We start from the raw sequence: 16,830 nt of genomic DNA, 5'->3' as shown, positions 1-16,830 counted from the left end.
TCTTAACACTCTGAAAGAGACCAGTCTTCAGAATGAGTAGGTCTACTTTTACTTTACTTTTGATACTTAAGTACATTTACTTTTGAATGCAGATCTTTTACTTTTAATGGGGTATTTTTCCATTATGGTATTGCTACTTTTACTTGAGTAAGGATCTGAGTACTTTTCCCACCACTGCCTGTAGGCCTACCTAAACAGCATCAGGTTCAGACAAACTTGTCATCTCGCCTCCTGTGAGGCTGCAGCCTCGGCCCTGGAAGGGGCTGGACCAGTCGAGTCTGCTGCAGAGGAGAAATGGGTGACCAGGACGCGACTCTGGCTTTACCTGCAAAGAAACTCACAAACCGCCTATCGTTCACAGCCGACAGACTGATTAAACAGAAGCAAACAGTAATCCGAAACGACCGTATGAAGGTTTATCAGTAATTTAGTGGAGACGCGTACACGAGAGAAACTTTCTTTTTTTTGTTTCTGCGAGTTCACGCCAGATCGGACGGAGAGACAGAGAGAGACGAGACGACAGGTAATGGCAAGCAGAATTATGAACAGATCCTCAGCAGTAAAACTTGTACTTTCGCATTTGATAAAAGTGAAAGAGAAAGAAAGAAATGATTCGGGAGTCTGTCGTGATGACGTTAAATTCGACTATTGGGCATCTGCCGTTTAATTCATTTCGGCTATAAATGATAAAAAATGGTAGGTAGAACCTCACAGGTAGAACTTACACAGCTAGGTGATATAGAGTGGACACACACACACACACACACACACATACACACACACACACACACACACACACACACACACACACACACACACACACACACAGTAACAGCTTGAGTTGTATGGATTTTAATGTCTCTAGTCATAATGCTGTGATAACAAACTTTCATACTCTCTTAAGTTCTTCACATGATCTTGTAGACCTCATCCTCCTTGGCAAATGACATTTTTCTTGGTACTGACTGTCCTTAATAGGCTTTGCGGGGGTTTCAGTTCCTAATGAAAGCAGCAGAGGTTATTTGTTCGGTTAGATCTGGATAAAAAACTATGTTTGAGTGCTGATAACAGCTAATGTGCATGTTAATTATCTGAAACCAGTTTTCATTTCCTTGTGTGAGAGTTTATACCCAGTCGGTGGCTTGGCAACAAGGTTATTTCCCATGAAGTCTCATGTGAAAACTAGGGTGGCTTCAATCTGTGTTGTGCTTTGGCCAGTGTAGGCTACCAATGAGTGACAAATGTGTCCCAGTTTCCAAGGTATTTTCCCATAGCCTCATAAAGGACCATCCATCTTCATTTTACTTTTACTATAGCACCATAAATCAGTTTAAAGATTTTTCCAATTTTCACAACTTTGCATCACATAAACTTAATGAAAACAGAATGGCATTGTCAGAGTGAGTAGTGACACTGTGGTTGCCTTGGCAGCTGGTGTGGGTTTTCCTCATTACATTTAGCATCTTATTCTTAGGGGTGATGAATAACACTGTTGCATAACTGAGTATGAACAGGCCCTCCTGAGTATATTTGAGTTATGCCTCAGAGATGTACCAAACGAGAATGAGTGTAGCATACAAAAGAAGTGCAATTACCAAAAGGAAAGTGGCCCTGTTCATATATAACTGATAGGAGCTTGTCATGTGAGAGGAATGAGATTATTCAATCATGCATGACCCCAAAATTCTACAGAGGACAGGATCAACTTGCTCACATCTGAAAATATCTTGGTCACATGCACAGATGTCAACATGAGTTTCCCAAATGGTTTTGACATTGTGCGTTCTCTGAGAATGTGTAATCTCTTTTCTCACACTCTGTTCTTGAGTGCGTGGCCACGAGAACCAGGTCAGGTTTCCTACACACACACACACAGACCTTGGAAAGGTCAGAGGCCAAGTCAGGCTGAGGACCAGCTCACTACGACTAGAAGAAATGGTCTCAAAATGTATAAACCACAAACTGGAGATTATGTAACCCAGCTGTAGGAGGTGGGCAGTGACTCTAACTAGTATGATGTTTAGCGGCAGAGTTGACCCCAGTTAGGCCAGCTACAGGAAGTGGCCCTGAACCATGCTGAGAAATAGACTATCTTTCTCATCCTTATGACCACTGTGTCTTATTTGGGGTCAGCTGGTTACATTTTCCTCAGTTTTACTCATGGAGAACTTGAAGATGTTTTTGAACACTGTGTTAAAGCCCAAGTCTGGATGATGCTAGTCCTTTTCCAGGTCTGAATTAATATTATGTATGTGAGCCATACATGAAAATAAGCATACCGATGTGTCTGGATGTTTTGACCTATTGGGGCACAACCTGCTACACCAAGACACTGTTTATTCTGCAGTATGACACATAAACCTTCTCTCTAGATCCAGATTACAATGGTGTAGTCCCCATGGCTGTGAGGATGATAGAAGCGGAGATAGACGCCTAAGCCTGTGGCTTTGCACTGTTCTGGTGATAAGCTGTCCTTTGGATACAATACTTACAGTAGGCAGATATGATAGTGATATTATTGTTAGACAAGCCCTTAGGACATCACTCATCACAGGTATTAAAAGTGACTGGACCTGCTGTAAGACACTGAACCACATTCTTGTTGTGGCTCTACTGTGTAGTTTCACCGACAAAAATATATATATTTTTTTTAAATGTAAAATAATGTTGAAGATCTAGAAGAATCTTAAAAATTTAGCTGACAGTGCCAACCTGTCACTCTTTGACTCTCTATGTAAGTAAAGTTACATAGTTAAATTGATTGACTTAGCTCTTGATAAAAGTGCATACTTCACAAGTATTTTGAATGTTTTGTTTGTATTGGCTGGGAACTGCAAAAATGGACCTGGATATTGGGATCTTAAAGATGAAATGAAATAATTTTATAGAATCTACAGTATACTCAATATAAAACCCTTGTATTGAGCCACAGAATCAGACTGCTGTGGCCTATCTGAGCGGCAGCAGCTCATACTGATCGGTGTCTAGACAGTAACAGCTTGAATTGTATGGATTTTAATGTCTCTAGTCATAATGCTGTGATAACAAACTCTTTCATACTCTCTTAAGTTCTCCACATGATCTTGTAGACCTCATCCTCCTTGGAAAATGACATTTTTCTTGGTACTGACTGTCCTTAATAGGCTTTGCGGGGGTTTCAGTTCCTAATGAAAGCAGCAGAGGTTATTTGTTCGGTTAGATCTGGATAAGAAACTATGTTTGAGTGCTGATAACAGTTAATGTGCATGTTAATTATCTGAAACCAGTTTTCACTTCCTTGTGTGAGAGTTTATACCCAGTCGGTAGCTTGGCAACAAGGCCGGCGGTAGCTATGGGCAGGGGTGGGCTCAGCCCACCCAAACGTGCGTCTTGCCCACCCAATCTAAAGTTAAGAAAACATTTTTTTTTTGTTCAGCCAATGGAAAAATATCACAGAAAATACGAGTACCTTTTCTAACTTCTGATTGGGTGGGCAGCCTACAGCCCGCCTCCAAAGTCGCCCACTGCCCACCCCCCCCCTTCTCGTCGTGTTCAGGCACAAACACACAGAGCTCTGAAGCAGACCCGTCCGCTGCACACAGTGTGGCCGTATTCACACCAAATCAGGCATTGCGGCACTTCCTGTTCCCGCGGGGTTGTGCGGAGGTGTGCGGGGGTGTGGGCGTGTTTATTTGTGCTTTAGAACGTAACCGCTGTGAAACAATCAGAAAATAACGTTTTATTTCTCTGATTCACAGGCTTTCTCGCTACCACTGCTCCCTCTCTTCATTCACTCTCTAGCTCGCTCGACCACCGCTGCTCTCACTCTCTCTCTCTCTCTCTCTCTCTCTCTCTCTCTCTCTCTCTCTCTCTCTCGCTCTATCTATCTCTCTCTCTCTCTCTCTCTCTCTCTATATATATATATATATATATATATATATATGGGTAGTTACATTGAAGTTTGAGTATAGGCTTGAGTTAGTTGATTTAGTTGTTTTCTTTGTCACTTTTCAGTTTGAGTTTGAATAAGACTACCTTCTAGTTTTGTAAATATTGGCTATGGTGAGAAGTCTCACTTGATTAGGTTTTAATTTTATTTGAGAACTAAGCTCATCCAATGAAAATAAATGTTATGGAGTTGATTATGTTAAAATCTGGATGAAGGAATTTTTTTTATTTTAGGATAAATCAATCTGCCCTCCACTGACTCAAATCATAGGGTAGCAGCAAACTTAGAAATGCTGCTTCACTACCTCCCAATTTCCCTGCTTCAAATTGTTCTTTATAAATTAGAATAGAATAAAATACTACTTTATTAATCCCCATGGGGAAATTAATCTTCTGCATTTAACCCATCCAAACACCCCATACACAAACACACAGGCATAAGCTGGAGAGGCCTGAGGGCACGATGGCAGGAGCTTGCATCTGATCTTGACTCTGACAACCCTCCGGTTGCCAGCTGTCATTTTGCCAGATTTTTGTGCCATCTGGCCAGGGATTTGAACCGGCAACCTTCGGACTACTAGTCTGCTTCTCTAACCTCTGGGCTACCTACCGCCCAAGTTGCCCACCTATTATTTCTACCAGCCCACCCTAATATAGCAGGCTAAAACCGGCCCTGCTTGGCAACAAGGTTATTTCCCATGAAGTCTCATGTGAAAACTAGGGTGGCTTCAATCTGTGTTGTGCTTTGGCCAGTGTACCAATGATTGACAAACGTGTCCCAGTTTGGACACGTTTGTCCAGTTTGGATGGTGCTAGTCCTTTTCCATGTCTGAATTAATATTATGTCTTTGAGCCATGCATGAAAATAAGCATACCAATATGTCTGGATGTGTTGACCTATTGGGGCACAAGCTGCTACACCAAGACACTGTTTATTCTGCAGTATGACACATAAACCTTTTCTCTAGATCCAGATTACAATGGTGTAGTCCCCATGGCTGTGAGGATGATAGAAGCGGAGATAGACGCCCAAGCCTGTGGCTTTGCACTGTTCTGGTGATAAGCTGTCCTTTGGATACAATACTTACAGTAGGCAGATATGATAGTGATATTATTGTTAGACAAGCCCTAGTGACTGGACCTGCTGTAAGACACTGAACCACATTCTTGTTGTGGCTCTACTGTGTAGTTTCACCAACAAAAATATAATTGTTTTTTTTTTAATGTAAAATAATGTTGAAGATCTAGAAGAATCTTAAAAATTTAGCTGACAGTGCCAACCTGTCATTCTTTGACTCTCTATATAAGTTTTAAATTGATTGACTTAGCTCTTGATAAAAGTGCATACTTCACAAGTATTTTGAATGTTTTGTTTGTATTGGCTGGAAACTGCAAAAATGGACCTGGATATTGGGATCTTAAAGATGAAATGAAATAATTTTATAGAATCTACAGTATACTCAATATAAAACCCTTGTACTGAGCCACAGAATCAGACTGCTGTGGCCTATCTGAGCGGCAGCAGCTCATACTGATCAGTGTCTAGACAAGGCCCGGCCTGCTGAGCAGACACACTGTGTAGCTTTGAAGTCATGCAGTATTCACAGCTGAGAGTGAAGTCACAGCGGATCAGGTGTGTGCAGGAGGCTAAAGTTACCCAGTCCACTGCTGCATCCCGCCTTAACAGTCAGACACATAGATAAATCTATAGTGAAGCATGGCTACTGTCAAGGATTTATAGGGGAATTAATAATACTGCATGTAGGAATTCACAGATTTCATTCCTATGTCTTGACTATTTCAGAATAATTAGACTAATTAAGCATTTGTAAACCTGAGCAACTCTTTGCCCAACCAAAAAGCAGAAAACTGAGACCCTAATCTGTGATATCCTATTAATGAACAGTCTGGATCTTCTCCTTTTGTCTGAAGTTTTACAAATTAATTTCTATCACTTCCAGCCCACAAAGTGCACTTAAAAATCATCAGAAAATCACCTCAGGTGTTGCTGTATTTACCTTTTCCAATTTATTATTAATATAGCATCACAGTTTGGTGGGTGCAACGTACTTATCTCTCTTGTATCTGTGAATGTTCACTATCTTAGACCAAACCATCCTAGATCATCTGAAAAATAAATTTCACTACTGAAATCAATGACATTGACACCCCCCTTAATACTGTATTTCTATCCAATCAGAGCTGGATTGTGATGGATAAAGGTCAAAAAGTTTTGTGATCTCCTGTTACAGTTGTGTACAGTGAACACTTTCTGTTGTATTATTGTGAAATTCTAGTAACATGAATATATTTCTTCCCAGGTATCCATTGGATGGGTAATAAAATGGAGCTGAGCAGAAGAGAGGCACCTCTATATGTAAGTGCCTACACTTTTAGCTCCAACCTGCATGCATCTGAAGTGCTGGTGGTCTGGTAAAGGGGCTGTTTGGCAATTTTTTTGGGGTGTGGTTGGGTGTGTATGTGAACCCTGAGTGCTCCTCTGGTGCAGTCTCCCACATTTAGACCCTCTTCTGTTTCTTCTCACCTAAATTAGAGCACTCTAGTCTTTCCGCCCCCTCACAGCCCCCTCCCGCAAAATCCCTTTCCTCTCTCGGCCCTGACTCTCCCTCTGTCCAGCGGTTGACTGGCAAGCCTTGTGTCAGTGTAGCAGGTGAAACCCAAGCCAGGAGGGTTTCAGTCCCTGGGGAGGCAAGGCCTTACACAGCCTGCTCACCAAATGACGGGGCCCTTGAAAGCACGCCGTCCAAAGTGGCTTTTCCAGCACCAGGGAACATGGGAGCCGGAATGAGAGAATATATCCACTTTCTGTTTATTGGCTTTGTAAAGACAGGCCCATACGACAGACGCCCTGTTTACGAATTAAGTAAATACACATTTTCTGTTGGAGGTATATTTGAGTGCAGGGCGTGCAGGTAGGTACGCTTGAATTATTATTGTTTCTAACGGTTTTTTTTCACTTATACTCTTCCTCTTTCACTTATACTCTTCCCTTTCTGTCTCTATCCCCTCTCCTTCTCTTTACTTCCTTAATTTCTCTCTCTCTCTCTCTCTCTCTCTCTCTCTCTCTCTCTCACTCTCTCTCTCTTTCCCCTATTCTCAAAGCCTGGGTGGGCCAGTCAGTGAAGCGTTGCCAGATTTCTGGTGTGCAGAGAGTGTCTATTTGTTTTGCTGTGTCACCAGTTTTCAGAGGGGGGCTCCCTCGAAACCTCTCCCTCAACTCGCTCGAGGTTGATTGAGGACTGGTCTGAAGCCCAGGCATGTAAGGCATTATAGACCCGACCACTTACACATACGCCTCTCTATTGAGGGGAAGTGCAATCTCCACCCTCTAAGGTCACAGCTCAACAGCAGCAACTCTCACCCCTGAATGGGATCCAGATTTCAATGCCGGGCTTTGTGTAGGCAAGCAGGGGCATACTGCTGTGATATAAAGGGTGTTATTGTAACACGCCTAGTAAAGTTTTATGGTGGAGCTCTACACATACAACACAGAGTCGGGCCCATACCAGAAACGGCTAGGTCAGATCAATGGATAAATTGTTGCATTGAATTGCAGGCAGCAAGTGTGGGATTGCCTGTGTGTCTGAGGAGGTTTTATTGAGTTCCTGTGAAGGATTCATGCTGTCTGAATGGCTTTTGTACTCTGTGTGTGTGTGTGTGTGTGTGTGTGTGTGGGGTGTGTCTTTGTTCGTCCAGGTGTGTATGCGTGAGTAAAACTGATCTCCCTGACCATGTGCTGTCGTTGGCTGGCAGCGAGAAATCTTTTCCGTATTTCTCTTTGTAGCATCTGTTATATTGATACTTCCAGTATAATTACATATTCACAAACGGAGCTAGATTAGCAATACTTATCCTCATTGTGCTATTTGTGTTTGCTCAACTGCCAGTATGCTTTGATAACTCTCAAAGTGCTCTTTGAGGTACTGGGTATCTGTGGTGCGGTTTATGATTTTTTTTTTTCTCTCTCTAAAGTGCCGTGGTGATTGTGTTTGCCGTGCTTTTCACATGTCACACCAAAAGGAAAACCTCACCCTGCCAGTCTTTTATTGTTATTGGATAAGCAACTCAAGCACAAAAAGAAAAAGAAAAAACTCACATCAGCAAACAGACATATGCCCTTACAAAGGCTTACTCAGACAATGCAATAGTAAAATCAACGTGAAACCTGAGTCATGCTTACAAAGTGCATCAGTATCAGTGAAAGGTTTACATGAAATCCAAGTTACTTCTTACTTATACTTACTTCTTTACTTACTTCATATTATGCAACAAGGAATTTACGCTCGGCATCCCGATTCTTTGAAATGAAATGCTTCGTGGTACCACACAAGTTTTACTGACATGTAGGCCAGCTATTAGTATCTCATTAGTACAGCAGATTTAATCGGAGGTATGTGCCTCAGCTGAGTATGAGAAAGGCCTACAGTACAGAACTAACTGGCACCCTCAAGACTGCTGAGATTCTGCTCCACTGAGCTTTGTTTAGCTTAGATGTGCATAGCTCTCTCGTCACTTTGGTATGCCGGGACTTAGAAATATTTAAAATATTTTCACATGGAAGCGTTCTTATATACTCAGAGTTAAAGGCTTTTCTTGATGAATTAGTATGATTGAAAAGTTATGAAATAGAACAACAAGCATGAAGAAGAAGAAGAAAAAGCAGTTGGTAGAATTGGCCAAGCCTGTGTCTTTCCTCCATCCTCAGATGTTTTTTGATCAAAGCCAAAGCATTAGGTCATAACGCTTTTTAAGAGACAGCAATAGAAGTCTTTTTTTTTTTTTATTTCATAAGAGGATTAGTTGTCCCCTGACTCTACCCTTTATATCTCCAGTACACTGCAGTGTGAACAAAGGTAGAACATTTTGACCAGGCGTAAAGGACAGAATGTCACTGATAGAGTACTATTTCTGTCTATTTCATACCTGGGATATAATACTATAATGCTAATGCTGCTCCTGCTTTTGCATCACTGCTGTGAGGCTGTCTCTCCTCCTCATTGAGCAGAACTGTCTGTTATTGGAGCTGTTGTTGTTGTTGCAGCACCGGGAGCTCGCTCCCCTGACGTCACCTGTGTGGAGCACTCAGGAGATCATGACCAAGAGCTCTAGTGCTGATGACTGCTGGTTTCCTGGAGACCACAGACCACAGATCTGTTGTTGTTTTTCCCCACTGAATGGGTAACGGCACATGGAGCCTCTAAGATCATGTTTATTGTCACTAGGTTGCTTTTGGCCTTTTGATGAGCCGATTATTAATACCCACCAATAATTATGCCATTTTTATGTAATCCTACAAAGAGTATATAATAGGTGAAATTAAATTGCCATTTAGATTTGTATGAAGCTACAATTCAATATTTGCTAAAGCTCTCCATTTTTATGTTCCATAATTAACACATTATGCCTGACGTAAGCACCTTCCATATGGGAGGCATGAGATGAAACCACAAGGTGTTGAATTTTTCATCATCACCGGATCAGGTTGTGTCAGTGTCACAGAGTCATGAGAAAGCCCTGGCGAAAAGGCCATAGATCACATCAGCCTGACGTCTATCGCCACCCAGCCATCCTCCTTCCCTTTCCCCAAGGCATCAGAGACACAGTTAGGATCAATGAATTATATCTGATCAAATTGTACCTGTATAAAGCCCAGATTGTTTGGAGAATGGCAGCGGTTAGAATGGACACGCAGCCACCTTGGTGGAGTCAAAACAAAATCAAAAGGTATTATCAATATGTGTTCATGTCTGTTCTTGTGTCCTTGCTAGACATTAATATCTAATGGCTGAAGGACGATTCCAAAACTTAAGAACACAAAGGACAGAGAACAGATAAAGTTCCTGGATGTCATCTTGACAAGTCAAATAAATCAAGGATGCATTGGTTGGTAACTTTTCTAGCAAAAATGAATAGGAGGACATTCAATTTATTGTGAGAATCTATGTACAAATGTTATGCAAATGTTTTTGGAGAACATAGTATAGAAGAATCCCTGCCACGCAGGAGATTGATAACAATCAATATGTTATTGCTTTCAAAAGACATGCTGCTCCTAAACACATTCACCCACATTTCAAGTGGCACTCGAATAAAAACAATTAATAGTAAAAGTTTATGAAAGGGTTAGGGCTACTTTTCTAAACAACAATTGTTTAGCTAGCTTTGGTAACTATCAAAGCAGGGGAGTGAATACAAATCATGGCTCCAACATATAGAGCTTATCTTTTTAATGTGTGGAAAAACAATCAGCCGAGCCAGTTTGATAACATTGATGGCAGCTAACCACTTAGTGCAAGCTGACCAACTGAAGCCTGAGCCAGACCTCTATCACCAGTCAGCAGTCCAAACCAACAGCCTCCTCAACAGGTCCGTTCAGTTAAGGAGTAGCATTACTGTACTGACTAGCCTGGGTACCAGTATGTGTTGTACTCAGATATACCCAGCAGCTCTAGATACATACACAATGTAGGTGTAAAGTGAATAGAACAGACTCAATAATTTTACAATGAATATTAGGATGGATGTACACAGTACAGTCTACAACCTCTTATTGATTGGTTAGTCAGGGGTAGGATGACCTTACATTATGGGGACAGGGGCATGTTGTGTAGACAAACCTTTTACCTGTCCTCCAAAGGCATTAGCAAGACACATTTTGAAAGAATCATCATCCAACCCTTGTTCGTGTCATTTGAAGGCAGCTTGCTATCAGTAGCCTTGCGGCACAACTGAGAGGAATCAACCTACTGTAATAACATGCAGCAAAGTCTAAGTCCAGGCTTGACCTAAAGACAATCCGGCGTATGGCATATAATCCATGCACAATCCAAAATATATTTCTCAACTCTGTATGCTTCAATCCTCTGTAGTTTGCTCCTGACCTTGCTGAAATTGGGATGAGTTGGTATGACAGTAATTCATGGACAAGCCCCAAAACTACCTGGTGGCTTGGGCAGAAAAGCTATCATTACCTCCTTGCAAATGTAAACATAAATCAGTTTAGGCACCAAAAGTATCTATAATAAGTATCTCCTATAGTATCAACAACAGCAAGGATAAATTAAGGTTGGTTCTATAAATCACACTGAAAAATAAACCCCAGCTGAGTACAAGAAAACAGATGATAAGGATATTGCACAATCATGCAACTCCAAGTATGCAATCCCTCTCAAACTTGAAAGATGCGCTCTGAGCTCACCTACTTTTAAAGGTCAGTCTCTCCAAGGAAACCATTGTCCACAAAGCCAAGTATCAACTATGATGAGTATCAACTTCAACTTCTTGGTATATTGATAAATACATAAACCTGGTGACTTACTATGCCTGGTAACCTATAAAATAATAATGAGGGAAAAAAGGCATTGACTTTGTTTTGTCAGTGATTAAGAGGCATAATCTTACAGTCGTTTGACTTGTCACTCTTCCAACATGGTGGTCTGTCCCTCGTAACCGCTGGAACCACTTTCCTAAATTTCTGTGACATGCCTCTGTCGTCCTATGACAGTTTACTGTAGTAACTAGCCTGCTATGTCCAACAGGAACATGTCAGATACAGTGAGTGCTCTGGTAATAATGTGAGTGATAGAGACAAAGAGAATACGTGTGTCTGTGTCTGTGGTCCCTGTGTGTGTGTTTGCGTACACACAACATGGGCTACGACACACCCGATAGATAAAAAAGAAGATAAAAAAGATAAAATTAAAGATAAAAAACAAGATAAATGGTGTAACGAGTATCATTGTGAAAGTAGGGGCAGACTGTCCAATTCAAGAAGTACCAGTGTCAAGCTCGACGTTGCAACTGCAAGGTTTTTTTAGTGGGGCCCTGTTCTCAATTGCCGCCTTAAAGAGGAGTCACTGGAATGTGTTGATGTATGTGGAATGTGTTCCGTGCATGAAGATACGGCAATTACATTGTTATTGAGCAAGAGGCCCAGATGTGATATGATTTATGTGTTGTAAGAGTGATTTAAATATTTGAATTTTCCTTTTTCTCGTGCCAGGGGCAGGCGGAGGCCGATGTTACGCTGCAAGAGCCAGTCGTAGCTCCCGAAGAGGCAGAGATTTATGTGGTTCTTCGAGGTTCTAGGCTGACACATGTGACTCTGGGGAAGAGAAGAGGCGACGGGCTGTCACTGTGCTTCACGGTTCCCGGTATGTCCACTTCTCGTCTGACAACACCACCTAATCTTTAACATTAGGTCCCACAAACTCAGTCGATGCTGAACTCAATGTGATTCTCATCCTCTCCCACAGGCCATGACCTCGCGGAAGTCGTCTCTGTCGCAGCCTACGTCCACACAGAGGACAGAGTCGAGCCATGCGGGGGCGAAGCGTCTCTAGGGTACGTCGGCGACGCGGCCCAGGAGGTAGCGGAGTACCTGAGTGCCAACAGGGACCGGCTTACCCCCCGGAGCTACCTGGAGGTCCTGAGCAGGTTTTCCACACGGGTGGGGGGCTGGGGCAAGAGCAGCGGCTGCGATGACGAGCTCTCTCCTGGACTGTCAGACTGTGATGATGAGGACGTGCCGATCAGACCGGGTGCAGAGGACCAAGCGGGTCTCAGGGAGTTGGATGAGAGGATTACCCTGGCCTTGGCTAACATGGATTACCCTCAGCAGTGGAGAAACACAGACAGACAGCCGAGAGAAGGTAGCTTTTTGTTTTTTTGTTTTTTTTGACAAAGGCAATGTATTCTGACCTTGCTTGCCTCATTTTGGAGCTACTCCAGGGACACTTGCCTCTCCTTGATGCTTCCTGACACTTCAAAAGCACAGATAGATGATTCCCCTGCATATTCTACCATATGATGCAGATCATTATAGTGTGCATACTGTAGATATTCATTAGAGTATCTTTCAAACCCTACACAACATTGAGGAGACGTTCTTAACTTACAAAGATATTGTAATGTCCTTCAGTCAGCAGGTTCCAAACAGGAACATGAGATCTGGCTCTATAGCACAACTCTTTCATCACATGACGTGTAGGACCAGCCAGAAGGGCAGAGGCTGGTGTGTTTCAAAGAAGGGCCAATTACTGCCATTAGTCTTCTACAGTCAGATTAGGTGGGTTTCGCAGACCTCTGAGTTGTTTGCTCTAAACCAATCTGTCTTTATCAGATCAACTCCCACAATCCTCTTGTGCACTGCACTCCTACTCCTTCCCATCACTGCTCTGTTAGAGTTGCCTTGGGCGTTTGGACTCAGATTTTGTAATTTTTGTGATGTTTTATTAGTTCAAAGCAGTGTAATCTTTCCACACTATCAGGCCATGTTGGTGAAATGGAGTATGCCAAAGTATTACAAGTATTCTATTTGTGCAATCTGAGTTTCGGTGAGGTTTTCAGTGAGCTCATATAGTTGGGGATATAGTTGATGTCCACCTTCATAAATCCGAGCTGAGATTTGTGTTCAGCATTGTAAGGTGGCAAAACCAGACAGCCTGCAACCCATAACACATGCACACTGAACCTTTTTCCAGGACTAGGCTCTGAAAAAAAGACAAATAACAGCAAATTGATTACATTGAGACTTTATTTCAAAATACTCTATGAACGTTACAGTATTTACTGAGACAAGAAGAGAATAAAGGGAGGGTTAAGTTCTTACTTAAGCGACACTGACTGTTTTTGGTAAACCATACGATTTAATTTTGGTCCGTCCTGTCCTGAAGGCCACATGCCGTCTGTGAGCCTGGGTGCCAGCTCTTTTCAGACAACAGTGTATTTGTACATGGCTTAAAAAATGATCATGCAAAACAGGGGTGAGGCACGAATGCAAAGTAGCTGTCGGCCCGTGTCTTTCAGTGCAGTTACTGAGCAATTTGACAATGACATTCTTGTTTGCTGAACTTTGACAGGAGAATATTTTCTGTATTCGCTCTCAGTCTTTCGTAACTGGGTCAAAATTAACGGCGGCATTGTAGAGGTGACAGGGCATTTCAGCTCCTTTCAGAGAGGACGGAAATGAACAGCTGAATTCAGCACATTGGTTTTGACTGGGAAGATAGCACTGTGGCAACCTTCAACTCTCACCCATACTTTCGGGGTTGGCCCAAAGATTAGAGACTATCGGCAGTCTATCTTCTGTGTTTACAAAACAACAAGGGAGTATGAAAAATTCGCGCCCGGGAGCCACCTGCTAACATATTCTATGGTCAGTATTAGCAGAAACGCCCAGCCGATGCTTGGTTTATGTTGTGACCAGTTTGTCCTCCCTGTGCTGCTGCATCATATTAATGTCCAGGGGTGGGAAAATGGGCTGGAGCCTGAGCCTTGTGACTGTCTCCTTCCTAATTACGGTGAAGCATCATTCAGAGTTACAGAGACTAATTTATGCCAGAAAGGGATTGTCTCTACTCCCTTATACTCCCATGCACACAGAGATCAGAGAGAGGCAACACATGCTCTGATGGCAGGTGTTAGCTCAGTGAAATGTTTGGTTTGTCTAAGTAATATTCTCATCTAATGTATTGTGGCTCTTACATAACCCCGATTCCCTTGCTATCATTCCTTCATCTGCACTGTGTACTTTTCATACATATACAGTAGGTGAACTGTGCATTTGCATAGATGCAGCCTGTGCAGAATACCACACTGTATCATGACTAATTTGAAGGGTGTTTATGACTAGAGAGAGACGGGTGGATATAGATTTTAAATGAGTAACCTGAGAGATAATGGGGTGATGGTGGTTTTAATGACCTATATGCCAGTTTGCTCTTTAAAAGGGATTTTCCACATGTGGCAGATGGTCTGCAAGATGGCCTAGTGGTTCGGTCGAATTCCCACAGCAGCCGATGTGTCAACATGTCAACATGTGTCATCAACAGCCATATGTCCTACTGAAGTGTCCTTGAGCAAGACACTGAACCCCTATAAGCTCCCTCATTATAAGTTGCTCTGGATAAGAGCTCCAGCTAAATTCCTAAAATGTAATGTGAATTTCATTTTAATGTGATTATTCTATTCATTTTAGGTAATACTTTTTTGTCTCTGCCTCTGCCTGAATCTCTTTCTGCCTCTTTCTGTTTCTTTCTGTCTCTCTCTCTCTTTAGTTGTAGAGCTTCAGCCCAAAGAAACCCTCCTCCACCTTGCGGTGCGTTTGGATTTGCTCCATCTCTCCCGTTTCCTAATTCACCAACCGAGAGGTCAAAGGGCATTGACCTTACCCAATCAGGAGGGAGATACACCCCTCCAGCTGGCACAGAAGGGCGGAGAACATGCCTTGTTTAGGGTGCTTGCCACGTAAGTCGATGTCTTTGTCGTACGATCCCAAAGTGAAACAATCAATTATTTGTGAGAATGCCATTACAATACACTTCAAAATGAAAAAAAACATTCTTGAGGTTCTCTTTTAGGGGTTCCTCAGAATACAACACTCACAAAATACCCTCAGTTGCTTCCAGAAACCCTTTTGAAAACCCTTTAGAAGTTTAAAAGGTCCTGGATTCTGGTTATTGACAATCTCCTGGTGCCTCATACCTTTTGTCACAAGTGAAGTTCATGGTGTGAAACTCTGGTATAATCATCAATGCTATCATAGAGACTCTTTAATAACGTTATAACACGTTTCTCCTGTAAAAATAAAATAAATAAATAAGTCCTGTAAAATAAAAGAAACAATAATTATATAAACAAACAATTGGCTATAATAAAAGGAAGACTTCTGGTTCCATTAAGGCCCAATCAGCAGAACAGAAAGCAAATTCAAAAAGAATAGAAATGCATGTTATTAGAGATATTTATTAGCTGCTAGAAACCGGGTAACTGTTTGTTGCACATAATTACAGTTAATTACTATATGTGAAAGTACAGAGGGTGCACATGTCAGGGTACAGTAATAAGACAGTAGTAAGACCCAAAAATCATGACTACATTTTCCAAACACAGACAAACTGCATCAGCAAAGAGCAACAGTGGTTGCAATGATCAAAGGCTTTATTATGGTGTGATGTTGACAGTGACCTTCAAGCTACAGGCTGCAGCCTTACCTTGTAATTGGCTTGATGAGACCAGCCATCCTACTTCTTCAGACCGGCTGAGCAGCATGTAGAAAAGTTTAATTAGAACTCAAATGTATACAAAATGCAGGCTTCTACACCTAACATGCTTAGAAACGTGGCAAGTCTGACTCTCTCCATCTTCTCAGAGCAGAGACAGAGCTTGAGAGCTTGTCAGATAGTGCAAGAGAGAACGGCAGACCAACGCTTACAAATGATTTAACAAAGAGAGCACATGACTGATGATGACAATAATGGAGATAAGGCTGATTCAGAAGGGATAGGCTGATTTCTGACTTCACCAAGTTCACTCTGTGGTGGCACTAACCTGATCCCATAAGCTTTATTCTCATCACGCTTGCCTTTAATCTTGCTTCTGTCATTCTTCTTCCCCATCAGGCCCCCAGTTCCAGCCGTCGGCCCTGTTGTGGGTGTGTGGTGCGTGTGGTCCGACAGCGCCAGCATGCTGAGGTTTTGTCCTGGGACGGACTCCCTGACCCTCACTGTCCAGCAAGCCCCGGGCCGCTGCCCTCGGGACAGCATCGTGGTCCTCAGAGACAGACTGGGAGACCACAGCGTCCTCAAACTGGTGAGAACAGGAGGGGAGATCAGTGGCTAGTGCCCGGGAAAATCATACACCTGTAACAGTTGATACTGTTGATTATCGCTATCTCTACAGCTGCACACCGGACGGAAATGGCTAACAGATATTCCCATACATCCCTTTGTATAATGCAATGTGTCACTGCTATCAAGATCCAACTATTTGAACAGGTTTTACTCACGCTTCTGTAAACGGTAAACCCTTGACTCTCACACCCTTTAACCTGCAATCTAACATTTCGATAAGGGTGGAGCAAATAATAGTAGACAAAGCACT

The 16,830-nt window shown here is 42.4% G+C and overlaps 1 protein-coding gene across 1 annotated transcript in view; it reads left to right on the top strand.

Annotated features, from left to right (window-relative positions):
• Nucleotides 1-373: 373 nt before the first annotated feature.
• Nucleotides 374-16,830, top strand: part of LOC139921718 (rho guanine nucleotide exchange factor 28-like) — a 23,216-nt gene continuing 6,759 nt past the window's right edge. Inside the window, exons 1-6 of the mRNA XM_071912028.2 lie at nt 374-523; nt 6,249-6,304; nt 11,951-12,101; nt 12,204-12,599; nt 15,006-15,195; nt 16,350-16,539. Of these exons, the coding sequence (XP_071768129.2) occupies nt 6,260-6,304; nt 11,951-12,101; nt 12,204-12,599; nt 15,006-15,195; nt 16,350-16,539 (972 nt within the window). The 5' untranslated portion in view covers nt 374-523; nt 6,249-6,259. The remainder of the gene's footprint in view (nt 524-6,248; nt 6,305-11,950; nt 12,102-12,203; nt 12,600-15,005; nt 15,196-16,349; nt 16,540-16,830) is intronic.

Source organism: Centroberyx gerrardi, chromosome 2 (genome assembly GCF_048128805.1).
Source record: "Centroberyx gerrardi isolate f3 chromosome 2, fCenGer3.hap1.cur.20231027, whole genome shotgun sequence".
NCBI lineage: Eukaryota > Metazoa > Chordata > Actinopteri > Beryciformes > Berycidae > Centroberyx > Centroberyx gerrardi.
The sequence above is the reverse complement of the archived record's forward strand: the minus strand, read 5'-3'. Positions and strand labels throughout refer to the sequence as shown.